This window comes from Amphibalanus amphitrite, unplaced genomic scaffold (genome assembly GCF_019059575.1).
Source record: "Amphibalanus amphitrite isolate SeventyFive unplaced genomic scaffold, NRLGWU_Aamphi_draft 001568F_arrow, whole genome shotgun sequence".
Taxonomy (NCBI): Eukaryota; Metazoa; Arthropoda; class Thecostraca; order Balanomorpha; family Balanidae; genus Amphibalanus; species Amphibalanus amphitrite.
Window position 1 is genome coordinate 1 of NW_024883061.1, and position 25,312 is coordinate 25,312.

Here is a 25,312-nt window from a genome sequence, read left to right on the forward strand (position 1 = left end):
GAATTGGCCATTTGGGTCATGACATGACCTAAAAAACAAGGTCATATCTCCGAAACCAAAAATCACAGAAACTTGAAATTTTCAGTGAACATCACGAAAGGATAGACGAGCAGCTATACGAAAAATCAGCCTTCTAGCTCTAAAAATGTTGAGTGCAGAGCAGAAAGACTGCCTGGGGGGGGGGGGTGGCAACCCCCCCCCCCCATGTGCGGGCGAGGGTTAACACGCGCAGTGGAAGGGTTGCCAGTACTACGCCCAGTGGAAGGGGGGGGGGGATGTCGCCCCCCCCCTAAGATCTCAGCTCCCACTGGAGCTAGAAAGACGAAATTTGGAGGGTAGGTGGGGGCCATGGGGAACTCTGTTGTGTGTGAATTTCATGACCCTAGGTCAATATCTTCAAGGTCAAATGAGGTCAAATGTGGTCAAATCTGCCATATGAGCGACTTTTTTGCGTTTACACGCCGATAACTCAAAAAGTTACCGGCCGATTTTCTTTTTCTTTCACTATACGAAAGACCCAACATTTGTGAGTAAGGTGAATTTCTAGTTAATCAAACAATAAATATGGCAGTTAGAAGCCTGCTAAGGGTAAGATGTCGCCGGCTGAAGCGGCATCGGCCGACGCGGGAAACGCGGCAATCACAATTTTGTGTTTACACACTCATAACTCAAGTTGTTACCGGCCGATTTTCAATATTCTTTGACCATATGATTCCCTGTACATTTCTCAGTCTTCTCACCAAATTTGACGCGAATCTAATATAATCAGCGGTAAGGAGCGCGATGTAAAGACGGAACCGTCCCGCCCCGGCACAGTCTACAATTCAGGCGGCGCTACGGCTAGCGCCGGCCGCCGCGCCGCCGCGGCGGCAGGATGTTTGACTTTACATCGCTCTTACTAGAAAAGTTGTGAACCGATTTTCTTATTTCTTGCACGAGAAGATCTGCAATTCAATTTTGGGCAGGTAGCCGAAACTTCACATTAATATTTTGTTTGTGGCGCGAGTTATTGGCGAAAAATAGGAGGGGTGGGCGAAATCCGCCCCCCCCCCTTCCACTGCGCGTGTTAATTAGAAGCCATAGCTCACGATGAACGTGCCCGCTGCCTGGTCACCCGGTCCTACTCAATTACCGTTTGTCGATAATTACTCCGTTACCATGGAGACGACTTGCGCAATTACTGACTTACAGACATGAGCGAGGTCGTCATGCCTAGAATATGCTGGAGTGCTGTCCTTTCGAAGGTGATGCATCAAGGAAAAGACTAAGACTCATTTTTATCCAAGGTGTAGTTGACTTTCAGAATGACACAGTCTATCTTTGAAATACCTCAGCGTATTAACAATAAGGTACGCGGTGTTCAGAAGGTCATAAAAACGACTGCCGCCAGGGTACCTAAGGGCTAAGGCATACTTTAGGTCATGTCAAAGGCCATGCATGGTCAAAGGCCATGTATGCATGTCACTGCTGGTGACATGCATGTCACCAAAGGTCACCAAAGCTGCACTTTCTTCTGACTTTGACATTCTTAGACAGATTAGCTCGTACCTCATGAACCAATACAGCCATGGAAAATATTCGGCGGCTATTGTGTAGGTCTTTGCTGAAGTGCCCCCAGATTTCACACAATAACAGTAGTTTGTCCAGCGATGAGACCAGACATCAGAATATAAATTTTCGCTCAATAACTTTTTCTTCTGAAACAAACTTCGGCACAGGACTCATAGCATACTTTCAGGTCCATTGAAAATTTTTGATCTAAGGTGACGAAGTAACTGGGCGGTACCATCGTTTGATATGGATGTAACTTGTAAGTCTATTTATATTGTTATCTGAACGCAATAAATGTGTTTGCATTGATCCACCTCGTCTCTTAGAAAAAGTCAATTAAAAGGAAACTTTTGGTGACTTTTCATGACCTAATAAGATCTAAGAGCTATGTGTGGGGTCAGTGTTCATTTAGGTGCTCAGCGAAAACCTATTTATTGTGCTAAAATTTTGTTCAGACTTTAATGCGAAAGATGCGCACTCGCAGTCATTTTCTCCAAGTCACTAATAATGAAGAGGTTGCAAACTCTACCTTTATTAGCGGATAAAAAAAAATCAAGGTTTACGTGGCATGCATCATGTTACACTTATCAATCGCTGAAAGGTTGAAGCCAATTGATCAGTAGGTGGAGCTGGGGTGAATATTTACCGTTTTAAGAGGTGAGGTCATTTGGCTTGACATGATAACCTGACCGGGACTAAAATTGTCATTACATGGGCGAAAGTGTATCATAGGTGAGAGGATCAGTCGTGCTAGGCACCGTTATTTTAATAGATATTTCCGAAATGATTTTGGGGGGGGGGGAGCGCCAAAGCATTGTCGCTCGCTACCACGCTCGTTCGCTTCGGCTATTTTGTGCTCAGCTGCCGCGGAAATCCGGGTGAAGCGTCCGAATTAAATTGGAATTGGCAGCCTAATTAGCCCGGCGAAAACAACGCCCTCACATCGGACCGGTATAAGTTTCCAGTAGGAGCGGCGGTGGCGGCGCTCCTGTAACGGAGCCACAGCGGCGGCGGCGGCCGGGCGGTCGGCGGCGGCGGCGCAGTGTCGGGTACAGAGTCGGGTGCGGGTTGCACGGTGCCAGTGCGGGCAGAGCGCCGGAGCGGCGGGGCAGAGCGCCGGAGCGGCGCCGGCGACTATTGACCGTGGGTACGGCCGGCCTCGGTGCTGAGCCGCCCTAGGATATGACGGTCGCCGGCGCCGCACCCGAGAGACGGGGCGGCGGCGGCGGTCGGGCGGCGCCGGCCTTAGCGGCCCGCCGGGACACCGCGCCGTCCGCGGCTCTCCCCGGACCGACAGGTCACCGTCCTCACCCGCCGCGCGGGCCGTCCTCTGCAGACTGACCGGCCCCCGCACACCGCCCAGCCGTCCCGGAATGCGGGGTAATGGACTGTGAGAGTGGCTACACCGCCACAGCAAGCCTGGATGGGCGCACTTATCAGCGCATAACAGCAGCCTTAGAGATTTTACTCATCGTTGCAGTTTTTTACAGGGACTGTAGATCACTTTCGCCTGAATAGCTGTAATAACGCTAATGGTATCGATTTTGAGTGCGTGACTCAAAAGAAAATAAAAAACAAAATATCACCTAAAAACGGCTGACACACACAAAAAACATTAACCCTCGCCGGCCGAGGGGGGGGCGGGTGCCGCCCCCCCCATAGGGTTTTTTCGCGATAGCTCCGAACACGCTGGCGATAGAGAGCTGAAACTTGGCATACCTGACCTTTGATCCAAGCCGGATCTTTTGACACCAACCGCATTTTTGGGTCAGGTCAGGTCACTGACCTATGACGTCATAAGTGAACCTCTGCACGGTCTTCAGATGTCTCAACTTCGCAACGCCCTCACTGCCAGAGGAGATGTCACAGGGAAATGAAACTTGCAGGATCTAGTATCCATTATGAGTCCCACAACTTGTATATCTCGGATTTTTCCTAAAGGTCATATGAGGTCAGGTCATTTTCGTGACCTCACCATTATAAGTCAATGGGGAAAAATTCAAACTGCTATTCTGGCGCCGGGAACGATCTCCAACTATCTCAAGCACACAGAATCGTGATTTGATGCACTCCTTGCAAGGTTAGATGCGTCACTTTTGCAATGTTGACCTTGCGTGACGTCATTTATGACGTCATCAAGGTCATATTAGTTTTTCGTCAATAACTCTTGATCAAATTGAGCTAGCGAGTCGGGAAAGCCACCAATGGACTCAGGAAGACCTGCCGAATCGAACGATATGCGACATGACCTCTTTCGACCAACTTCGTGACCTGGGGGTGCTGACCTGACCTTGACCTGAGGTCAACACCCCAAGTTGACCTGACCCGGACAAAAAGTATATCATTCGACGCGCCTGAGCGAGACGAACACGATGCTGCCAAAATCGGCGCTCTGCGGCCGTTTTTGCGAAGTTATTCACCAAAAACTGAACCGTACCTTGGGGCACTTGACCTGACCTCAGAGGTCACCGGTTGACCTAGGACCTTAAAATCGGGTACCAATCTCTGCGTCTCGTAACGGCGCACACGCTCGTTTTTTCCGCGACGCGCTAGCTCCACCAGGGGCGAAACGGCGAGGGGGGGGGTCGTACCCGCCCCCCCCTCGGCCGGCGCGTATGTAGAAAACCAATAGGTCCGGCGAGGGTTAAAAAACGCTCGTGTGTCGTGCCGCTGAGTGCGGGCCGAGCACGCCGCTGTCAGCAGAGTTCCTGGCCCAAGCTGACTGAGCAATTCGGTAATGGCGGCCCGCCCCCGCCCCGCCTCGTCCGCCCTCTCCTTCCGCTGTGCCCCCCCCCCCCCCCCCGATGCACATCACGATACGGGTCGGGGCCGGGTGGGGAGGGGGGGGTCGGCAGCACGCGACGGAGGCTCGTGTGTTTACCGCGCTCGTCGTCTGTGACCGTCAGCCTGCTGTGACCAGACAGGTGTGCCCCGAACCGACTGCCGGTCCATGGGGAGGGGAGGGGAGGGGAGACCGGGCGGCACGCGGCGGCCGCCCCGAGTCTAGGTCACATGTTGATGTCATTGTGCATGAACACGAGCTGATTGTGAACCGATGTTTTTATATGAGTAATTACAAATAAACGATTTGCGCAGTTTGTTGAAAGCTATAGAGAGATTCATCCTGTGAAATGGGGAAAGTCCTAAGCTTAAAGGTACAGCTACCTATGTTAGGTTTATTTCATTGTTCACATAGTTCCTGTAAATAGAAAAAAGGAGTAAATAAAAGGTGGAAAATATAAATTCATTAAAAAAAGTGTGTCACTATCGTTGGAGTATGAACCCAAAAGCTTAAATTTAGCTTATCTTTTCTAATAAAGTTGAGGTTTTCTTACATGATTTACTCAATCAAAGTAAACTAGAGAGAAAGGTCATCAATCAGCAACTTGATTTATGTTTCTGGAGCCAGCGCTAGCAACTAATTAAGAGTTCGACACGCGATGAGACTAGATCCCCAATTTCTAGCGGGCCAGGTCGTCACAAGAACCAGGGCTTATTCTCTGAAAGTTGCTGCTTATGTTTTCGAAATCCGTTCCCCAAAATACACTTTCCATTTCTGGAAAAGAATAAATATGTGTAGTTTTTTTTCAATTCTATTTACATATCCACACTGGGGGGTTACTGGGGTCCCTGATGCCCTGCTGAGCAGACATCCAGGGATTGTTGCGGATGACATCAAGGGCCCACCGCCTCTTGCTCAAAGGTTTACGCTCTGTTCGCCAGTGGTCAGTGCTGATTGGAACCGATATTCTAGTTAGCTATGGTAATCCAATTATTTTCCCGATATTTGCAAATTACAGCCAGGCCTCGATGGAATGAAAACGTATGATGCAGCTAATACTAATAATGGAGTTAACAGTTCGAAAGTTGAAAGTCTGAGGAAGGCTGACCAACTTCGCAATTTTTCCTGTCGGCGACGAACGTCCTCTTCGCACCGCACCGCTCCATGCTTCCAGACCTGGAAGGTAGTCTGTGCCGCACAGCGCTCCTGCGCCGCGGCACAGCCTACCTGCCAGTCGCTATTGCGTTCAGCAGGCGTGGGAGCGGTGTATTGGTGCCAATCAGAACTTGGAACTTCGAAATTTCGATTCTGTACAATGTTCAAATCGATATTTGGTTGGACAAAGGCAGCAGGTCATGGACAACATTGGGAAATCACTTGCTACACCTCAGCATTTTTATGAGGTAATCGCATATATGTACTAACATTGATTGGCAAATAGGAAGCTCAGCTCTCGATATGTGAAACACTTTGGGCTGGTAAAAGTACATTAAAAGCAAATTAAAAACCAGTGTTGAGTGTCAATACATTCATAATTTTCGGATATCTTTGGAGGATATCTGGCCGTTTTATTGAAAACTAGTATGCGGACTCAACACATTTATGCCTTAGTAACCACGTCTATACAGGCAAACCATTCTCCTTCGCGGCACTTTACATCCCAACCTAAGAAGCCAGATTTGGCAATCCAAAATGGTTCACGAGGGACAATGTGGCAAAGGAAGTGGGTCCGGATGCTGGCTCTCTGCCTCTCCTTTCGCGAGGCAGCCGCGGACGGCAGACAAAAGAGTCACTTGGCAGCGGGCGGGAGCGGGCGCCGCGGCGCGGCCAGAGCGGCAGGGCGATCGGCGCGGGGGACGGGCGCAGCGTGACGTATGACAGGATATACTGGCAAGGCCATAGATTGCGATAGGGACGGAGTTGGCGGAGACATTGAAGAATGTTGCCTGTTCAGTGGTCTGCCAGGCGGCGATTCTGTTGGTTCTGGAATATCAGCAAATTTATGTATTTGTTCGATCAGCTATGCAATCTGAATGTCTTGAGCTTGATTTGTTTTATGATCTATGCATAGATGACGGCATCGCTGAAGATTTACGTATGGCTGAAATATTTAATTTTTTGAAAATCTTTGTGGCGAATCTCATTCATATCAACACAAGTACTATAGGTACATTTAGATGACGTTTTTTGGTTTGTAACTCTTGTGTATATTTGTATATATTGTTATTCGTAACTCTGAAAAAATGTATCACTGAAGGCATATTTATTTACAATAGTAGAAATGTTATTATATGGTAGTAGAAAAAGGACAAAAGACACCAGTGCCAGTGCTTCACCATCTCAAATGCCGACGAAGCTATCCATAGACCACAACATATGTGTGGCAGGTAGTGGTCTATGCTCTAGCCATCTATCCCTCTGGCCATTAAACGCCAATTGCTTCGGGCGCATTCAAGTCCATCGTATCTCGACCTTCTCCAATAATTTCTGAAAGAATGTGAAACATTCCTACAACAAGAATCGTTAGCTTGTTTCTCTGCCTCTCCAATCAGACAGAGTGCTTTGTTTCCTGGCCTGTACTTGATAACCATCTGGCCAGAGAACACTGGTAACATGGCTGACTGGACGCCGGCCATGGGCCGCATCTCACAAAGCGAGGCCATTCGCCGCGACTTTGACACATAGTTCTGGGGCTGAATATACACAGATCAGGGTCTCATCCAGACCGATTGGGAGCCGAAAATAGCGCGACACGTCAGCAGCTGGCTGGTTTCAAAATGACGGAACACTTGCCAGTCGAAAAGACAGTGGATAGCCTTCTGCTTTACATAGCACTTAAGCCATGGTTGGAGATACTGGAAACAAACCAACAACGAAGATTGGAAAAAACTAGATTCGCTATCATACGGAACAGCGAATGTTTCCTTAACTCTATTATGACCAGTTAAAAATTGGTGAATTTTGTATTGTCTCGCATACGCAATATTGCCGGCCAGGGCACTTCGACATGAATCTGAGAATGGTCATTTCACGATGGAACCGTGCAAATTATATTGGCGGGAAGTTGCGCCATCCCTAGTTACCTCCTACCTCCGCCAGCGCCAGGTCGTGCCTCATCACGGGCAGGCAGTGCCACCTTGGTGCGCCGGGGAGAACTACAGGTCGCATAGTGCCACCAGATGTCGCGCACACACGACAGGCGCAGATATATGGATTTAAAACGTGGGTGATATATTGTAACAGCGTTGATTTCTACCATGAATGTATTTTAGCAACTCACAGCGTGGGCGCAGGCACTGGAACCACAACGGCTACCACAACTGCATGTAAGTGGGTAAGTCCGACATACGACTTATGTTGGACTCGAGGCAACGCTGCCCAAGCGACCTTTTCCGTTAGGACGCCGAGCGACGGAGTGCGCGCAGCGATTTTTTTTTGTCTCCCCCTGTTCTTTCTAGGGCGTCTTTCAGAAGAGCCCAGGAAGGGGTCAGGGGTCGAGGCCAGCCAATGCCAAAACACCGAACGGCGTGGCTAGCTTAGCCCGGACTCACTTAGCAACCTTAACGCTAATGTTTCCGTTGCGGCAGGCAACATCTCCAGGACCACCGTCGACAGCACGACTTTTTTAACGCTATCCTTTAAGCTGCACATTGAGCCGGAGCTGGGCTGAATTAATTCAACATTTTCCACGGAAATGCATGCCTGAGCAGATTTTGGGGAGTTTGTTCGTTTTCACCAGTTTTTAAAGCACCTCTGATCTAGTAAAAACATCGCGCGCCAATTCAATCTTCCGGCGCCCTTCGCAGAAGGAATGGACGGTCATTTTTCTGGGCTTTGTCTATGTTTTGCAGCGGCGTCAGTTGAGACAAACGATGCTGGCGAACTGCACATTCTGCAGAACTGCCGCCGCTCGGTGTGTGCGTGCGGATGGATTGGGCACAGAATCTCGCCATCTCCTCAGCTATGATGGCTTATGCAGGCGAATAAAAGACGAGAACATTGAAAGCGGTTTATGTGATATATGTGTGGCATTCTGCAGTGGCTGGGTCGGCGCCAGCAGCTCCCGGCGCCTCCCGACCCGCCCTGTTTTCTCCCGGTCAGCCGCCGCGCTCTGCTCCCTCCGCTCTGGTCGGCCCGAGACGCCGCCCGGCGGCTGTTTTCGGGTTTCTAGGCCAGCGCCATTCGGGGCGACTGCAGTGCACAATGACGAGCCGTCTCGGCCGGCTGGAGATTTACGGCCGCCGACCGCAGATAACACTGGGATCACGGCCGCCCCATCCAGGCCGGCACGCCAGCAAATTTCCGTCAACAATCACGGCTATCTATCGTGGCAGGAGCACTTTTGCGGGCTAGCACAGGCCACCAGAGGTGAGCGATGGTTCCAGTTAGCCGCCATCTCGAGTCTCAAAGCCGACTTCTATCTGCTGACTCTGCCCTCTATTAGGGCCATCCAGAGATGAGGAATATCCTATTCCAGGGATGATCACAAGCTGATCAAAAGCGAAAGTCACTTACATTTGTTAATTATGCTGATATAATCTATGCTATTTTATTGAAAGTAATAAAAAGAATGTAAAATCGTGATATCGCTTTTTTTCTTAGTGCTATAAATCGACAGTACCTACCATGAACTGACTTATGTGCTCCTCATGAGCTGCTTTTAGTTCCCATGCTTACTGTAAGGACGAATATCACTTGAGCGATTCTGCAACGTATGAGGAACATTCTTTTTGTTTGGACATTAGTGTGCCACAAGGAAAAGCGATCAATGGCCGTGTCCGTGGCCCCATTCGGTGATTCATTGAGAGGAGAGCTATCGGAACGGGACAGTGGGCCACGTCTGAGACATCCAATCCACGCAAACTAGGTCACACCAGATGGATGGTCACCACTGCAGCGTATTCCACCGGCGGCGGGTCCCAAGAACATCGTTATGCCGGGCCTCCCATTGCATTTGAGCGCCACGGACCATTCACAAATCACACTCTTCACCTTCCCATGCCAAACTATTTTTATATTTATTTCATTTTATCATTCGACAACAGATGCTGCTGGAATTGATGGCTTTCATTCGATAGAAAAATGTTTTTTTTTTTTCGGCAGATATATCCCATTCATACCAATGCACCGGATACAAGCGCCGAGCATGAGTGATTGATTGTCAAATTTGCATTGTTTTTCCTGGAAATTGTATTGCATTCTACGAATAAAATTCATTCTTTGGAAAGCTACCTACAGTTAACAATGCCTAGTGTCTGATAACCGACAAACCCCGTTAACGGGAAAATATTCTGCAGCTGTATGCTTCTGAATATGTTGACACGGTTCTTTACCAGTTAATTCTCTTTCAGGCCTCATTTTGCTCCATGGCAATCAAGACGCTGATTTCAGTGTCGACGTTCGTGGTGCTGGGGCTCATCTGCGCCTACCACGCTCTGGAGGTGCAGGTAGGTGCTGGTGTTGGGGCTGCTTTGGTGCTGGTGTTGGTGGTGCTGGTGTTGGTGGTGCTGGGTTAGTGCTGGGGCTCATCTGCGCCTACCACGCTCTGGAGGTGCAGGTAGGTGGCACTGGGGCTGTGTGGTGCTGCTGCTGGTGCTGGGGCTGCGTGGTGGTGCTGGGGCTGCGTGGTGGTGCTGGGGCTGCGTGGTGATGCTGGGCCGTGTGGTGGTGGTGCTGGTCGTGCTAGGCTAGTGCCGGGGCTCTCTGCGCGTACCACGCTCTGGAGGTCCAGGTAGGTGCTAGTGGTGCGGGCGCTGGGAATTGGTGCTGGCGCTGGTTTCGTGGTGCCTGAGCTGTGCAATCGTGACAGAAGGTGATGGTATTAGTGCTTGGACCGAAAACGTGTCTATTGTTTGAGCGCAAGGCCGGCTCCCATAGTCTTCTCAGCTCGTCTTGTATGTATGTATAAGTAAATTGTTCGTGCATTTCTTGCTCACCACTCCAGACTCAACGCATCGAGACTGCTCGCTTACCACAACCAGATCACCATATATTTCAGCCGTACACTTATAGAACAAGCTTTGTACGTTCTAATTCAATGTATCCACCTTCGAAGTTTCCGCGCATCGTTCATTCCAGCATCTCAGGTTTTGATTTTTTAATTGTTTTAGGCATTTATTGTGTGTGTGTCTCATGCACCAAATGTTTTCATAACCCTTTAATTCATTGTCGTACGTTTCGCGTTTTCACAGTCACTTATTCCATGTATCGTAAATACGCTCCCTTTGTCGTACGACCGTGCATTGTGCATTACGTGCATCGCACGGTCGTGTATTGTACATTACGTGCATCGCACGGTCGTGTATTGTACATTACGTGTATGGCCCGGCCGTATATCCAGCGTGAGAGCGGGTTGGCCGCCGGCCGCCGGCCGTGAGCTACCTGTGAGCTCATTGGAGGCCGATCAATACGAGGCAGCGGGCTGACACAGCGGCGGCGCTCCCGGCGGACGGGCAGCGCGGCCCACCTGCTGCACGGCACAGCACAGCACAACGGCCCAACAGCACAGTACAGCACAGCACAGCATAGCACAGCACAGCACAGCGCAACACAGCACGGCACAACATAGCACAGCACAGTATATACAGCACAGCACAGCTCAGCAAAGCGGTCGACGCTCCCGGCGGACGGGCAGGGCGGCACACCTGCCGCACAGCACAGCACAGCACAGCACAGCACAGTACAATAGAGCACAACACAACACAGCGGCCTATACACAGCAGCGCAGTACAGCAAAACACAGCACAACACAGCACAACACAGCACACCACACCACAGCATAGCACAGCACAACACAGCCCGCGACGGCAAATGCTCTATTCCAAGTCAGGGTGTTACCTCTCAAGCAACAACGATGCGGACGACAATGGGTAAATAATTGATTGACAATCAGCAAAGTCAAGAATCTTAGCGAAATGAATATATTCACAATAACTAGACGCAATGACTGGATATTGGATAAGAGCGGCCTGTGTAAGACGGGTTTTGATGCGAGGCAATTAACTGTAAAACTACACAGTGCCATGGTCCAGCCGACTATGTGGCGTGGGCAGATGACACAGTGCTGATGCCAATGAGCATCTGTGATGAGTAGCTAGTCTACATTGGCTGCAAGCAGCATTTAACCAGTAAATCGCTCAAACCAGTTCAAATTCCACCTGTCCGGCAGTTAAATGTGATTTGTTGGAAGGGAGAGCAGAATGGGCAGTTCAACTGGTCGGATTGAGCTATTCAGCGAACAGGTTGCCCAGTGGATGGATCCGGTCCTGCCCATACTCCCATCGATTGGACTGCCAGGAGCGGCCATTTCGTGCGCTAGTTTCAACTGCCGTCACTGACTTTCTGCGCACGCCATCTTGACAGCCGCCCACACCCGCACACAGCTGCTGACTCCATCTTTTCGTCCATCCATATGGGTGTCTCGGCGGCTGTCCCAGCACAGCGCCGCGGCCGGCCGTTTACATGGCTCCCGCGGCTCGGCCCGGTGACATTTCTACATCGATTTCTGGGCCCTGACACGGGCCGGGCAGCTCAAACATCCTTCAATGAGTCCCGAGAACGGCGCTGGTGCGCGTCATAATCGCTCCGACACGACCTCATAGCACGTGGCTCGGGATCACCGGCGACCATCGCAGCCAAATATTGGTCGGCGCGGTGGGCGCGCGGCGGCTGAATCGACCCCGGGCGACAGGCGCCGGACGACCTCCGTGACCTCGGCGGCGGGCCGGCCGGACCGGGCGCGCCGCGCTGAATATGCAGCCGCCAGAGCACCGGATGGCCTCTGTTGTCATGTGCGAGATTAGAGCGCCCGAAAGAAAGGGAGTTGTCCCCGGGGGCCGCCGGCCGTGCCCGGGAACAGGACCAGCGGCCGTGGCGTCACCGGCCGCGGCTGACGTCACGGCGCTGAGCGGTGGCCGATTCCCGGTCAGTGCTGGACTCCCAAGAGCGGCGAGTTGGAGCCACTGAACGGGCGGCGGGGTGGACCACCGGCCACCATCCGTGCTAATGTTTTGGGCGAGGCGAACCTGGATGATACGCTCCCGGGCCTGGGAATCGGAGCGTGTTTTTGTGACACTGTGCGTCGGTGAAATGTCCTGGTGACACGCTTGTGAGTCGTTCCGTTGGCGTGTCCCGTTGACACGTATCGGTGGTGAATCACCTAAAGTGTCACGCGATTGGTCAATCTATCGGTCATTCTCGTCATTAATTAGCTTATCCATCGTCGGTCGTTTTTGCCATTCGGTTGTCAGTGGGCGATGACGTATGCTGGACGCAGATGCTAGAATAACAGCGCATATCCATTGCGCAATGTTGTTATGGGATGAACGCCGCCTCTGGGCAGCAGCTTATCGCTCCGATAAGGACTCCCCCAGGTCACTATCAACGCATTACGCGTGCGTGAGTAGGCCGCAGGCCCGGTTAGCGCCGTTCCTGTATTCATTGTTTTGTGCAGCTGTCGCGCACAGCCTGGTTCGGCGCCACTCGGCCCAACAATAATACTGCGTACGTGTGCGCGCACGTTGATGAGGTGGATGGCGAGGCCGACCGACGGGCCGACGGTGTGTGTATGTGTGTGCGCTCGTTTATAATCGGTGGGCGGTGTGTCGCCAGTGACGCCGTTTGCCCTGGGTACGACTGTTCAATACGAGCGGCAGACAGTCGGCGCCGCGGTGCCGCCGACGGCGTATGGACGGCCCGCAGTCATTTCCCAGCGCTATCGGCTTCTCACGGCAATGGATGTGATCAGAACCACATCGGGTACGGGTCACCGGGTCACCAGGTCACCGGGTCGCCTGGGTCAGATGGGACGGCGGGGTCGGCTCAGAGTCGACCCTTCGACCCAGGGTCGAGAACGGAGCGAGCCGGGAGGGTGGAGGGACGCGGCAGTCTGCCTGTCTGCTGCGGCCGGGATACATCAGCCTGCCTGTCTGCCAAGGCTGCGCAGTCGGAGTTGGAGTCGGAGTCGGAGCCGGAGTTGGTCGGAGTCGACAGTTCTGCCCAGAGTCGGAGTCGAAGTCGGAGTTGGTTTTTTGAAGTCGGATTCGGAGTCGGAGTCGGAGTCGAAGTCGCAGAAAATCCATCGACTCGGCAACCCTGCTGTGTGCTATAACTAGGACACGGCAGTCTGGCTGTCGGCTGAGGCCGGGACACGCAACCTGTCTGCAGCGGGAGTCTGCGGTGGGAGCCGGGTGCGCCAGCCTGGCTGTCTGCAGCAGGAGCCGGGTACGCCAGCCTGCCCGTCTGTGGCGGGAGCACGGCAGCCTGGCTGTCTGCGGCGGGAGCCGGGTGCGCCAGCCTGGCTGTCTGTCTGTGGCAGGAGCCAGGTGCGCCAGCCCGCCTGTCTGCGGCGGGAGCCTGTCTGCGGCGGGAGCCGGGTGCGCCAGCCTGTCTGTCTGCCGCGGGAGCCAGGTGCGCCAGCCTGTCTGTCTGCAGTAGGAGCCGGGTGCGCCAGCCTGTCTGTCTGCAGTAGGAGCCGGGTGCGCCAGCCTGCCTGTCTGTGGCGGGAGCACGGCAGCCTGGCTGTCTGCGGCGGGAGCCGGGTGCGCCAGCCCGCCTGTCTGCGGCAGGATCGGAACGCCAGCCTGCCTGTCTGCGGCAGGAGCCGGGTGCGCCAGCCTGTCTCTGTCTGCGGCGGGACCGGGTGCGCCAGCCCGTCTGTCTGTGGCGGGAGCCCGCCTGTCTGCGGCGGGAGCCGGGTGCGCCAGCCTGTCTCTGTCTGCGGCGGGAGCCGGGTGCGCCAGCCCGTCTGTCTGCGGCGGGAGCCTGCCTGTCTGTGGCGGGAGCCGGGTACGCCAGCCTGCCCGTCTGTGGCGGGAGCCGGGTGCGCCAGCCCGCCTGTCTGCGGCGATAGCCTGGCTGTCTGCGGCGGGAGCCGGGTGCGCCAGCCTGCCTGTCTGCGGCGGGAGCACGGCAGCCTGGCTGTCTGCGGCGGGAGCCCGCCTGTCTGCGGAGGTAGCCCGCCTGTCTGCGGCGGGAGCCGGGCCGGCCACCATCGACCTGCGCCGATCTCGGTTGTTTATGTGACTTTCAGTCGATCAATCCAAGTGAACCGGTGCGCTGCATTATTGAAGCGCGCCGCTCGGGCCGAACCTTGGAAGAATGGTGGAGCGTGGCCGTCAAGGTCGGCCCGCCTACTCTACCCACGCAGCCCAGAGGCGAACGGACCACTTCTGAATCCACAGCACGGGACTCAGGAGGAAACAAAATGTTATTTAGTCACCAATTCCTTTCCAATCTGGAAACGTCTTTTGTTGGCAACGGAAGGCTCACGAAAAATTGTTTTGCTATGTTGTCATGTGTTCGCAAATGCTGTCATTCTTTGTCACGACTTATGCCCCGTTGAGCTCCGATTTATCTTCCATGGACTCCGTTCTGTATACAGGTCTGTCGGGGTGCCTTTTTGTGCCGTCTACGGTCTAATGTGACGGAAGCCACTCGCTCTTTTCTCTCGGCCTAATGTGACGGAAGTGTCGGTTTCTCTCTCGCTGGACGGCTCCCTTACCCGTCAGCGTCACCATTGACCACTGCCTCGCTCTGTGGCTGGACCGGATGTACTCTTCCTCTATATGTCTCTCTAGTCTCTCTCCCTCTCTCCATCTCTCTCTCTCACTCACTCTCTCTCTCTCTCTCTCTCTCTCTCTCTCTCTCTCTCTCTCTCTCTCTCTCTCTCTCTCTCTCTCTCTCTCTCCCTATATCTCTCATTCTCTTTTTTCTATCTCTGGCTCTCCTTCTCTTTCTTTCTTATCTACCAATACATGTATGTCTCTCTTTCCGTCTCTCTCCTCCGTCCATTTCTCATTCTGGCCCCTTCCCCGTGCGCAGCTGTGCAAAAACGACTCCGACTGGGCCGTTGTCTGTGGCGATTCCTACCGGTGATCGTCGACACAAACAACTCGGAGAGCCTTTCTCCTCAGCGGACCGGCGTGGCGCGGTCTGACGTTTCTCTCCCTCCCTCCCTCTCTCTCTCTCTCTCTCTCTCTCTCTCTCTCTCTCTTTCTCTCTCTATCTCTCTCTCCTCTCTCTCTCTCTCTCTCTCTCTCTCTCTCTCTCTCTCTCTCTCTCTCCCTCTCTCTTTCCCTGCTCCGAGTGCACCTCCCGTGATCCGGTGACGCTGTCACCGCCACCATCCCTCTCCCCTCTCCCTTCCTCCCCTCCCAGCCTCCCATCCTCCCCTCCCAGCCTTCCATCCTTCCTCTCTCTCTCTCTCTCTCCCAGCCCTTCCTCCGCCGCCACCGCCGCCGCGCTGGGAGCCAGGGTCGACGCCACGGCCGCTGTCGGCGGCGACGGCGGCTTCTGATGACATTGCTCGATGTGGAGGCAGTCTGTCGCTATCGACGACCTCCCTCGCGGGACCGGGGCGCCGAAATTCGACGACGACGAGTGTTGGAGCAGGCCGTCGACGCCGACTCCTCAGCCTCCCCGGCCGTCGCCGCCGTCACCAATTCCTTGTCTTGACAGTTGTGTGTGTCTTACCCGGTCCAGTTGGAAATAACTCGGTTGAAACGTGACGCAACGAGGAGTTGGTATCGAACTGACGTGACTGGTAGCCACAAGCAATCAGATGATGAGAGCTGTTTTAGTGGACATTGAAGCCGCCCATAAAATAAACGGTCGTGGAGTATGGCCAATGACTGATGAATTCACAGTAATTAACTCGTCACTCGAGTCTAGTTTTTTCGATAAATCCCCGCAACCGAGGAATCCGTTAATAGTGATCCAGGCTCAGCACGTCAGCATTACCAGTGAGCCCACAGGCCCACTCCACAAAGACCGCTGATTTTTCTGACTTTTTCCCAGCACTTTGATCGAGCCGAATAACACCCTTTGTTGAATTTCACATGTGTCTGTTTTGCCCGGGCAGGCTGGGGATTGCCGGCCCTCTGACAGTGGTTATGCCTGGTGGTTATGCCTTTCAACAAATCTTCAACAACCGTGCTTGGAGTTTGGACTGAAATCACTTCTCTGGTGTTATGTTTACAGCATGCGAATTGTGCATTTTGGTGTGTGTAAAACTGAATTTATGAAGTTTCGCATGCATCGAAGCAAGGCCTCAGAAACACAAGATACCAAACTACGTTGAAGTTTGAATGAACGCTGATGCAAGCGCTAGTTAGAGTTCCGCGATGCGAGGCATTCTTGGCACTGGTGAAACTTCTGCACAAAAGCCAACTAATAGTTCGTGTCCATTGTTCAATTTCTTTGTTATAACTTTGGGAAAGTAGTTGATGCATTGTGTTTTTATCCGAAGCGATGCCTCCTTCGAATTCCTATCACAGACCTCCAATGTGTTGCAGCATTCAACCATGTGAAAATGTGATTTATTTTATGACTTTTTGTGTCATCGGCTTCCAATAGACCAGTCCATAGCGTACCTTGTACAATCCCTGCTCCCCAGTGACGTGCGCCACAGTCAGCCGTCGTCATCACCTGCGCCCTGCACCCCACCCCGTGTCCAGAACCGCTGAACCCGTCGGGACACTCACCCGGCGCCTGACACCGTGCCCTCCTTGTCTCCGCAGCTGTTCATGATCGACAACTGCGCCGACGACTGGCGAATCGCCATGACGTGGCAGCGCAACGTTCAGATCTTCATCGAGCTGCTCATATGCGCCATCCACCCGATCCCGGGCGAGTACTACTTCATTTGGACCACCAAGCTGTCCAACAACGGCAACAGCGGCCGCACGCTCAGCCGCAAGGTGCCCGTCGACGTGACGCTCTCGCTGCCCATGTTCCTGAGGCTGTACCTCATCTGCCGCGTGATGCTGCTGCACTCCAAGCTGTTCACGGACGCGTCATCGCGCAGCATCGGCGCGCTGAACCGGATCAACTTCAACACGCGCTTTGTGCTGAAAACTCTGATGACGATATGCCCGGGCACGGTTCTGCTTGTGTTCATGGTGTCGCTGTGGATCATCGCCAGCTGGACGCTGCGCCAGTGCGAACGGTAAGAGGGCCGCCGGGCCCGGCCGGGCGGTCTGCTGCTGGTGGCGAGGGCCTCGTACCGGGAGCGGGAGGGGGCAGAGGTCAGGGAGGGAGAACGGGAATCGGGGAGTGCGGTGAGGGAAAATGGGACTGGAAATCTAACTCGTGGGACTGCTGGGCTGCAATAGAGGGTTCAGAATCAGTCGGGGAATATCAATTTGGGATTTCTCTGTATTGTGCTTAGAAGTCATTTGTTCGGCCGTGCCTGAGACAATGGGTCGGTTATGATGTGAATGTGTTTATTTCTGATGGCCAAATTCAGTTCGATCTCGGTGTGTCCTTTGTTAGAAAATGTCTAGAGTCTGCTTGAGCGATGGTTAGAATAGTGGCTATAATTTTTGCTTGGTGCAGAACTATGTGTCTCATTGCCGTGTTGGGGATGGATCAAAATCCCATCATTGGCCGAGTCATGGTGAGTGAGGGGCGCTTACACACTCTCTCAGTTGTACAATCTGTTGGAGCCCTGCAGTCGGCCGGGCAGCGGCACCTCTGGACACCGTCCCGAGTGCCAGCCGCCGCTCCGCCGGTCCGCCGGCCGCCGCCCCCTAAACCGGCGCCGGCCCGAGCCGCGGCACAGTAAGCGCCCCTCACCGAGAAATGCTCCGGCCCCGGGCCGCTCAGCTCCAGCCATGGTCATGGCACACGGAACCAATACGCCCAATTCGCCGCCCGGTCACCGGCCAAAACCCGACAGACCCCGCCACCTCGCGATCTCTCGGCTTCATGACTCCCGATGATGGCGAATTTTGAGCCAGCCCGCGCGCCCGCATCCTTTATGGCGTCTCACTTATTGCACGCGCTGACATACCCTTTAGCTTGCTTCCGCCCGCGCCTCTTTTTCTTTCTTTCTCTCTATCTAAACGTTGTCACGACAGCCGTCTCGCCACGGCTTAAACCGTTCTCTTTCCTGCCCTCCACACTTTCCGTCTAGATGTACAAAATCTGCTAGCTGGCGCATGTTGGTGTAGTGCAGCTGGACATTTCAAGCGTAATGCTGACAGTCGGTAGCGTAGCTGTCGTTTGACTTCCCTGACTTGGGCGTATTTGTCTCCAGGTACCATGACCATGACCACGTCAACCTACTCAACTCGATGTGGCTGATAGCGGTTACTATTTTGTGTGTGGGCTATGGAGACATAGTACCCAACACCTACTGTGGCCGGAGCATTTCCGTGGTCTGTGGAATGATGGTAAGTTGGTGCGCGGACTGTCGGCTGACCCGATGTGTAAGTGGCTCCGCCTGTGTTCGACAGATACCACGACGATGATCACGCCAATCTCCTGAATGCCATGTGGCTGATCGCCATTACTTTTCTCTCGGTTGGATACGGGGATATTGTGCCTAATACCTACTGTGGACGCGGCATAGCGGTCACGACTGGTATCATGGTGAGTGGAGACGGCCGGGCCGGCCGGGTCGGCGTGTGCGCACCGCAGCTTGCAGCACCGCGCGTCCCCCAGCGTCACTGAAAGGATGGCCGCTGTCCGTGACTCCCAGCGTCACTGCCCGGCCGGGCTGTCTGTGACTCGAGTCTGACAGTCCGTGACTCGGGTCTGAACGGCCCGTGACTCGGTTTTATAATCCCAACCTACCCGTAATCCAGACCTATCGGTGTCATGAGACAGTGCGTATTGACAAAGACCACCGTGGAATTCCCAAACAGAGTGCACGGCCCCCATATATTATATCATACACTATTCAATTATTCACTTCTTCTTTGGATTGACAAGCTTCGGATCGATTCACGCAAATGGCTGGTCAGGCGCCGTCTGACGCTACACGACTCTCTCTCTCTCTCTCTCTCTCTCTCTCTCTCTCTCTCTCTCTCTCTCTCTCTCTCTCTCTCTCTCTCTCTCTCTCTCTCTCTCTCTTCTCTCTCCCTCTCTCTATCTTCCCATTTCTGTGGCCTGTTTGGATCTCCGGCAAGCCTGCAGCAGCTCATCCGTCCGCTTAACTGGTAGCAAGCTTTTCTGTTCTGAGCTTTTTGCCAGCGCCTCTAACCCATTCGTTTCATCTCTTCCGCCCTTTTTCTATTTTGAAGTTTGTGGTGCGTGCAATCTAATCCCACTCAAAGTGGCTCGTTTAAAATTCTGCCTCGGTGGTTCTGATGACAGCGGTTGACGTGTAATTTGGCAGACGATTTTGCCCGTTTCGGGCTGTCCGGTATGTCCTGAATAAGCTAAATAGGCCTTCAAAGTAAAATCAACAGGCTGGCGACGACGGCCGTGCGTTAGGCATGTAAATCCCTGGATGGAGGAAAAGTGGTAGCAGACTGGCGCCAATCATTTGCAAAGTTTGGCTTAGAAGCTAAAAACAGGTATAAATGAGCTTGTAATTAAAAGAGACAATCAGTATGTACAAATATACATACAAATTCATTAGTGAGCGTTCAAAGTTAAAAGAAAACAATGGTGAATCAACATATTATTTTGCACAACATTAGGTAAAGATAAGGCAGCAAAGTTTATATTTATGCTAATTGTTATTACCAACCGGTTCAGAAATGTGTAAGTGCTGACCATACGTGCTGACAAACAAGCGTTGTTAAGCTGAACCCAGGGATTGTCGCTTGACGTGTCAGAGGCAGGTATTCAAGTAATAAATGGTACAGGCATCGACAGATAGTACCTAAATAAGGAGAGTGCATTGCAAACGCACCTATCGACCGACGACAGTGTCACAAAAACTGCCGGAAAAACATTTATGGACATTTTCAAGTTGGCTAAATGGCTAGGTCTGAAATATTCAGGTCTACATCGAAAAGGCCACATACGAGTACGTACTGTACAGGGTGTTCACTAAAAATTGAGACAAAGTTTAGCAGGCTGTATCTTCGGTAAAAATGTACCGATTTAAACAAACGAGGCATTGTTGTAATGCACATTGCATCTGCTGCAAACCGTAGAGCGTCAACAGATTTGCCTGATTCCCGTAGGTCATTTTTCGGACATTTTCTTGTAAGTGTTTTCACAAGGTCTGGCACCAGTGGACCGTGAATTTGGCCAATTCGTGGCGGTAATGAGCAGCCAGTTGATATTTTGTATCAAATTTAAAGACACCAATATACGTAATAGCCTTCGGCAAATCACATTAGATACTCATTTGTTAATTTCAGTCGTGGCAAATGGCTTATCGGGCCTTGTTTCAATCATGCAATTTTTACATCGGCCGAAGCCCCCAAGGCGCCCCTTGATTAGTGTGCTGGCGCGAGGTCGGACCAGAAGATCACCTTCTGGTTACCTATGTTGTTCTGCATGAACCTCTAGTGCTAAATAATACACTTGACTCAGAAAGTATCATATTGTAAAGGACCGGCCTGGAAGAATAAAGTCGAACTGATGATATGCTCTGAAATAACACACGTACCACGGCATCCAGCGTTAGCTTGGATGCTAAATGGACGTTAGCTCTTGTATCATTGATAACATCACTACAGAACACTCCATTGTCTAGTTAATTGTCGCCCTTTGACAAAAACATGATTTTTCTTCCTTAAATAGATCGGTCTTTTTCTGCAATTTGTGGCCCTTGCTTGACCATTGTTTATTTACTTCTCTTGCCTTATGTATTGTATTGTATTTGTATTTACATTTAAGAGCGATCCACATACAAAGTGCGTGGCGATTACTGCTCAGAATCCGTATCCGCGGTTGCTAATCTAATCATTCAAAACAGTTGCACATTCACTCACGTCAAAACTAGGACAAAACACTCTCAGGACAGCCTCATCGCTTTTACCCACCCCTATCCTATTGGTCAGCGACGATGTGCTGATTCATCGTCCACGATTGCGGCTTTAACAGCGCGGGCGAAGCGGGCGGGAGGCAGCTGCGACAGGTGAGGTGGCAGGCTGTTCAGCAGAGCTGCAGCTCGATAGCCAAACCGCCGCTTGCCCGTTTCCAGCCGTGGACGGGGAAGATGGAAGAAGTGATCTTGTCTGGATGGTCTCTCGCGGATAGCGCTATTAGCGACGAACAGGGCTGCTAGTTGCTCAGGTTCACGGCGCTGTATGACCTTGTGTGCGATGACAAGGGTGTGGAAATCGGACATACCGCGCGGGGACAACCACCCGAGTTTTGTTCGCAGGTCGGAGACATGGTCAAATTTACGGCGGCCGAAAATAACTCTAGCGGCGAAGTTAAGAATTTTTTGGAGTCGATCGAAATTTTTTTGGGACCCATTACCATAAACTGAAAGGCAGTACTGGATACGCGATACAACGAGTGCCGTCACGAGCGTTCGAATGATGCCATCTGGGAGACAGTGGCGCGCATGTGAAAGACCAATCAACAGTCCCGTACACCGGCGGCAGAGTTCAGAGACGTGTGCGTCCCATGACATAGTGCTGTCAAAAGTGACGCCAAGGTTCCCGACTTGTGCGCACGGTTGCAACGCTGCGTTGCGGAATGGTACTCTAAAGTCTGGTAATTTACGAAGATTTTGACGAGTGCCAAATACAATAAGCTGTGTTTTACTTGCGTTCACTTTGAGGGCGTTAGCGCAAAACCAGTCGTTGAGAGACGCGAGCGAGTCCTCCATGCGCGAGATGAGAACTTCGAGGTCCCGAGCTGGACCGCTAACCAATACTTGAGTGTCATCGGCATACTGAAACACTTTTGCGTCGCCTGCGTATAGCGATAAGTTGTTAGAGAAAATGGTGAAAAGAAGCGGCCCTAACGCAGAGCCCTGGAAGACACCCATGGCATTAGAAAGAGGCCTAGACAGCACTCTACGTCCGGATACATCTTTCAAAGACACGCTCTGAGTGTGTCCATGTAGATAGGCGGCGAACCAGGAAATTTCAATGCCGTGTAACATCAGTTTTTGCATCAGAAGATCGTGGTCAATCACGTCGAAACATTTACTGAGATCGAGAAGGCATAGCATTGACAAATCCCCCCTATCAGTGGCGGCCAGGATGTGTTCAGTGACAGACAGCAACGCGGTTTCCGTGGAGTGCCGGGGGCGGAAGCCGTGCTGGGAGGATGCCAGAAGGTGATTATGGGAGAGGTAGGCGTAGAGCTGCTGATGGACAATGCGTTCAACTACTTTCATGATTACAGGAACTAGGGAAATGGGTCGGAAGTTTGCGGGGTCTGAAGGGTTACCAGACTTGAACAGAGGGTGAACTGTGGAATGTTTCCATGAATCGGGGATGTCAGATTGGATTAAGCAGGTATTGATAATATGCAGGATGACAGCACCAATAGCGGGGAATCCGAATTTCAGCATGCGGACACACACGTTATCGGAGCCGCAGGCACTCGAGTTACGCATGCTGAAAATAATCTGCTCGAGCTCCCCCAGTGTTATCTCACGAAGTTGAAAACTGCATGCGCCGACACGGGTGAGACGCACATCCAAATCGGTGGGAGTGTTTTGGGCTCGGATCTCGTCAGCGACACGAGGACCGACAGATACAAAAAATGAATTTAAATCATCGGCAGATAGATCGGGCTGGATGTCTGGGCCGTCCTTCTTCGCGGCTACCACTGACCTGATGCACTGCCAAACTTTGTTGGGGCCCCGCTCCCCAATTTCCCTCCGTATCTCTATTCGCCTGTCTCGACGCACTGCCGCCCGGACTGAGCGGTTTAGGTCTCTGTATTCGCTCGAGTTGCGGCCTAGATGGCGAAGCGCAGCGCGACGTTGAGACATGAGGTTACGGGTGGCGGCGGAGACGGGAGGAGCGGTCGGGTTACGGATAGACACACGCTTGATTGGGGCATGGGCATCAAAAACAGGTACGAAGAACGACAAGAAAGCATGCCACTTGTCACTGACAGTTTCGGCAGAGAAGACATAATCCCAGTCGACATCGAGTAAGTCGTGATACAGTGCAGGGTGATCTAGGCGCTTAAAAGAGCGAGATGAGATAACGGCGGGCTTTTGACGCACTTTCGGCACATTGACAATCACGTCGATGATTTTATGGGGACTGAAGTGACAATAATTAACGCTGGTGTCACACACAAGTTCGCGTTTGTTAACAATACATACATCCAATAGAGAGCCGGAGGTAAAAGTTGGATTTGTTACTAGTTGATCTAAAGAATAATTCGATAAGAAGCTGATCAGATGTTGAGACGCGCGGAAATTCGGCCCCTTCAATAGGTCACAGTTGAGGTCCCCGCAGAGAACGAACGGAACTCTGGGGTAATCGATGAGGACCCGCTGCAGCTGGGCCTCGAGGTCCGTGAAGTCGGCGAGCAGGGCAGCCTCAGAGTGTCGGGGTGGCCGATAAAGGGAGCAGATGATTATCTGTTGGCCCTTGTCCAGCTTCAGCAGCGCCCACTGCGACTCCAGCTTGCTTTCGGAGCTCCCGCTGCCGGGGATCTTCAGTGTCATTGACGTCAAACTGTTTTTAGTGATGATGGCTACGCCGCCATAACCGCTGCCATCTGGGCGGTCCACACGACTGAGCGAGTAGCCCGGAATGACCAGGAGGCGTTTCGGGGTAGACGGACGTAGCCAGGTCTCGGAAAGCACCATTACGTCGTAGTTGCGGCGAGCGAGTTCGCAGGTCAGCTCTTGAAGTTTGGGTTTGATACTTTGTTCCCAGTCGCTTCGAGAAATCATTTACGCCGGTTGTAACTCATCCTAGCCTCAGGTGTGATATATGTTCTTCGCTTAGGCACAGTTAATACCTTACTGATCGGCAGCATTGCATCGTGAGGTGCCAAAAAGCCCCTCCACGTGCATTTTCGGGGCCCCGACCTTTCCTTTGGTCAGTATCTTCACATTTGCACCACTTCAGATTTCCTGACTCTCACGCCCACTAGAAATTTCGTCCCACCATACGGTATGTAACTAATTTCGACATTTTAAGCTTTCATTAGGTATTTGTACGTGCCAGACTCTCCCATTGACGTACTATTTTGGGAAAGCGTGCCAATTGGCTTTCGGTGGTCCTTATTTAAAACGACCTCCAACGCAACTGTTTTCATTACACCCATGAAATTTTATGCTCGGTATGATACAAAAATGTCCCTTTTATCTCCATGCTAAGTTGCATCGTAATAGCTTGCTTCACTTTTGATGTGCAGTCATTCAAAGTTTGTGTCAATTTTTAGTGAACACCCTATATTTGGTGCTTTAGTACGGTTCACACCGACCGCTCAGCCGCCTAGTCCAATGTCCGGCCAGTGCAGTGGACAGACAGTCCGGCGAGGCCGAACCGTGTTGAGGAGCCCCGGACAGCGGCCGGACAGCGGTCGTACAGCGGTCGGACAGCGCCGGACAGCGCCGGACAGAGGCCGGACAGCGGCCGGTCAGCGGCCGGACAGAGGCCGGACAGCGCTGGACAGCGGTCGGACAGCGCCGGACAGCGGCCAGACTGCAGCAGCCCGCTGACGCCGTGTTGAGGAGCCCCGGACAGCTGCCGGACAGCTGCCGGACAGCGGTCGGACTGCAGCGGGCGCGGACGCCGTGTTGAGGAGCGGTGGACAGCGCAGCGGCCAGCGGACGTTTGCCGAAGGCTTCTCTGACCGCAAAAACTGGCCTCCGCTGACGGCAACCGGAGCACGGCGATCGATTGCCCTCGTCCGCGGGGCAAAGGCCGAACTGACGCCGATAAAGAGTGTTCCGATCGTTTGAGCAATGCCAGTCAAATTGTCCAAGTGACTGGCGACGAAATCGACCGTCGCCGGCTCATCGGGGACATCTATTATGAACCGGGCCGCCGGCGACTGAGCGGTGGTCTCCGATCGCGGCCTTTGTGGCCGACGCTGTTCACCCATTCACTGCGAGCTCTCGTATATTCGGCGGCCGGGCGCGTCACGTCCCCTGGCCGCGTTATTTCTGCAGGGGCTCAGAGAGGCGCGTGCCGCCGCCGCCCCTCCGGCACTCACGGGATCCATCAGCTGCGCCCAGCCGGCCGGCGCGCCCGCCCGGCTCCGACGAATAAAATCACTGGCCACTTTTCCAGCGCCGCGCGCGCCTCCTTGAGATGCAGAGAGAAGAAAATGGCGCTGCCAGTCTGGGTTTTGTCGCCC

At 52.7% G+C, this 25,312-nt stretch overlaps 1 protein-coding gene across 1 annotated transcript in view; it reads left to right on the plus strand.

The window, feature by feature from the left end:
* The first annotated feature begins 9,855 nt into the window (after positions 1–9,855).
* Positions 9,856–25,312, plus strand: part of LOC122373896 (small conductance calcium-activated potassium channel protein-like) — a 42,941-nt gene continuing 27,484 nt past the window's right edge. The window contains exons 1-3 of the mRNA XM_043352341.1: positions 9,856–9,890; positions 16,852–17,279; positions 18,571–18,706. Coding sequence (XP_043208276.1) covers positions 16,858–17,279; positions 18,571–18,706 — 558 coding nt within the window. The 5' untranslated portion in view covers positions 9,856–9,890; positions 16,852–16,857. The remainder of the gene's footprint in view (positions 9,891–16,851; positions 17,280–18,570; positions 18,707–25,312) is intronic.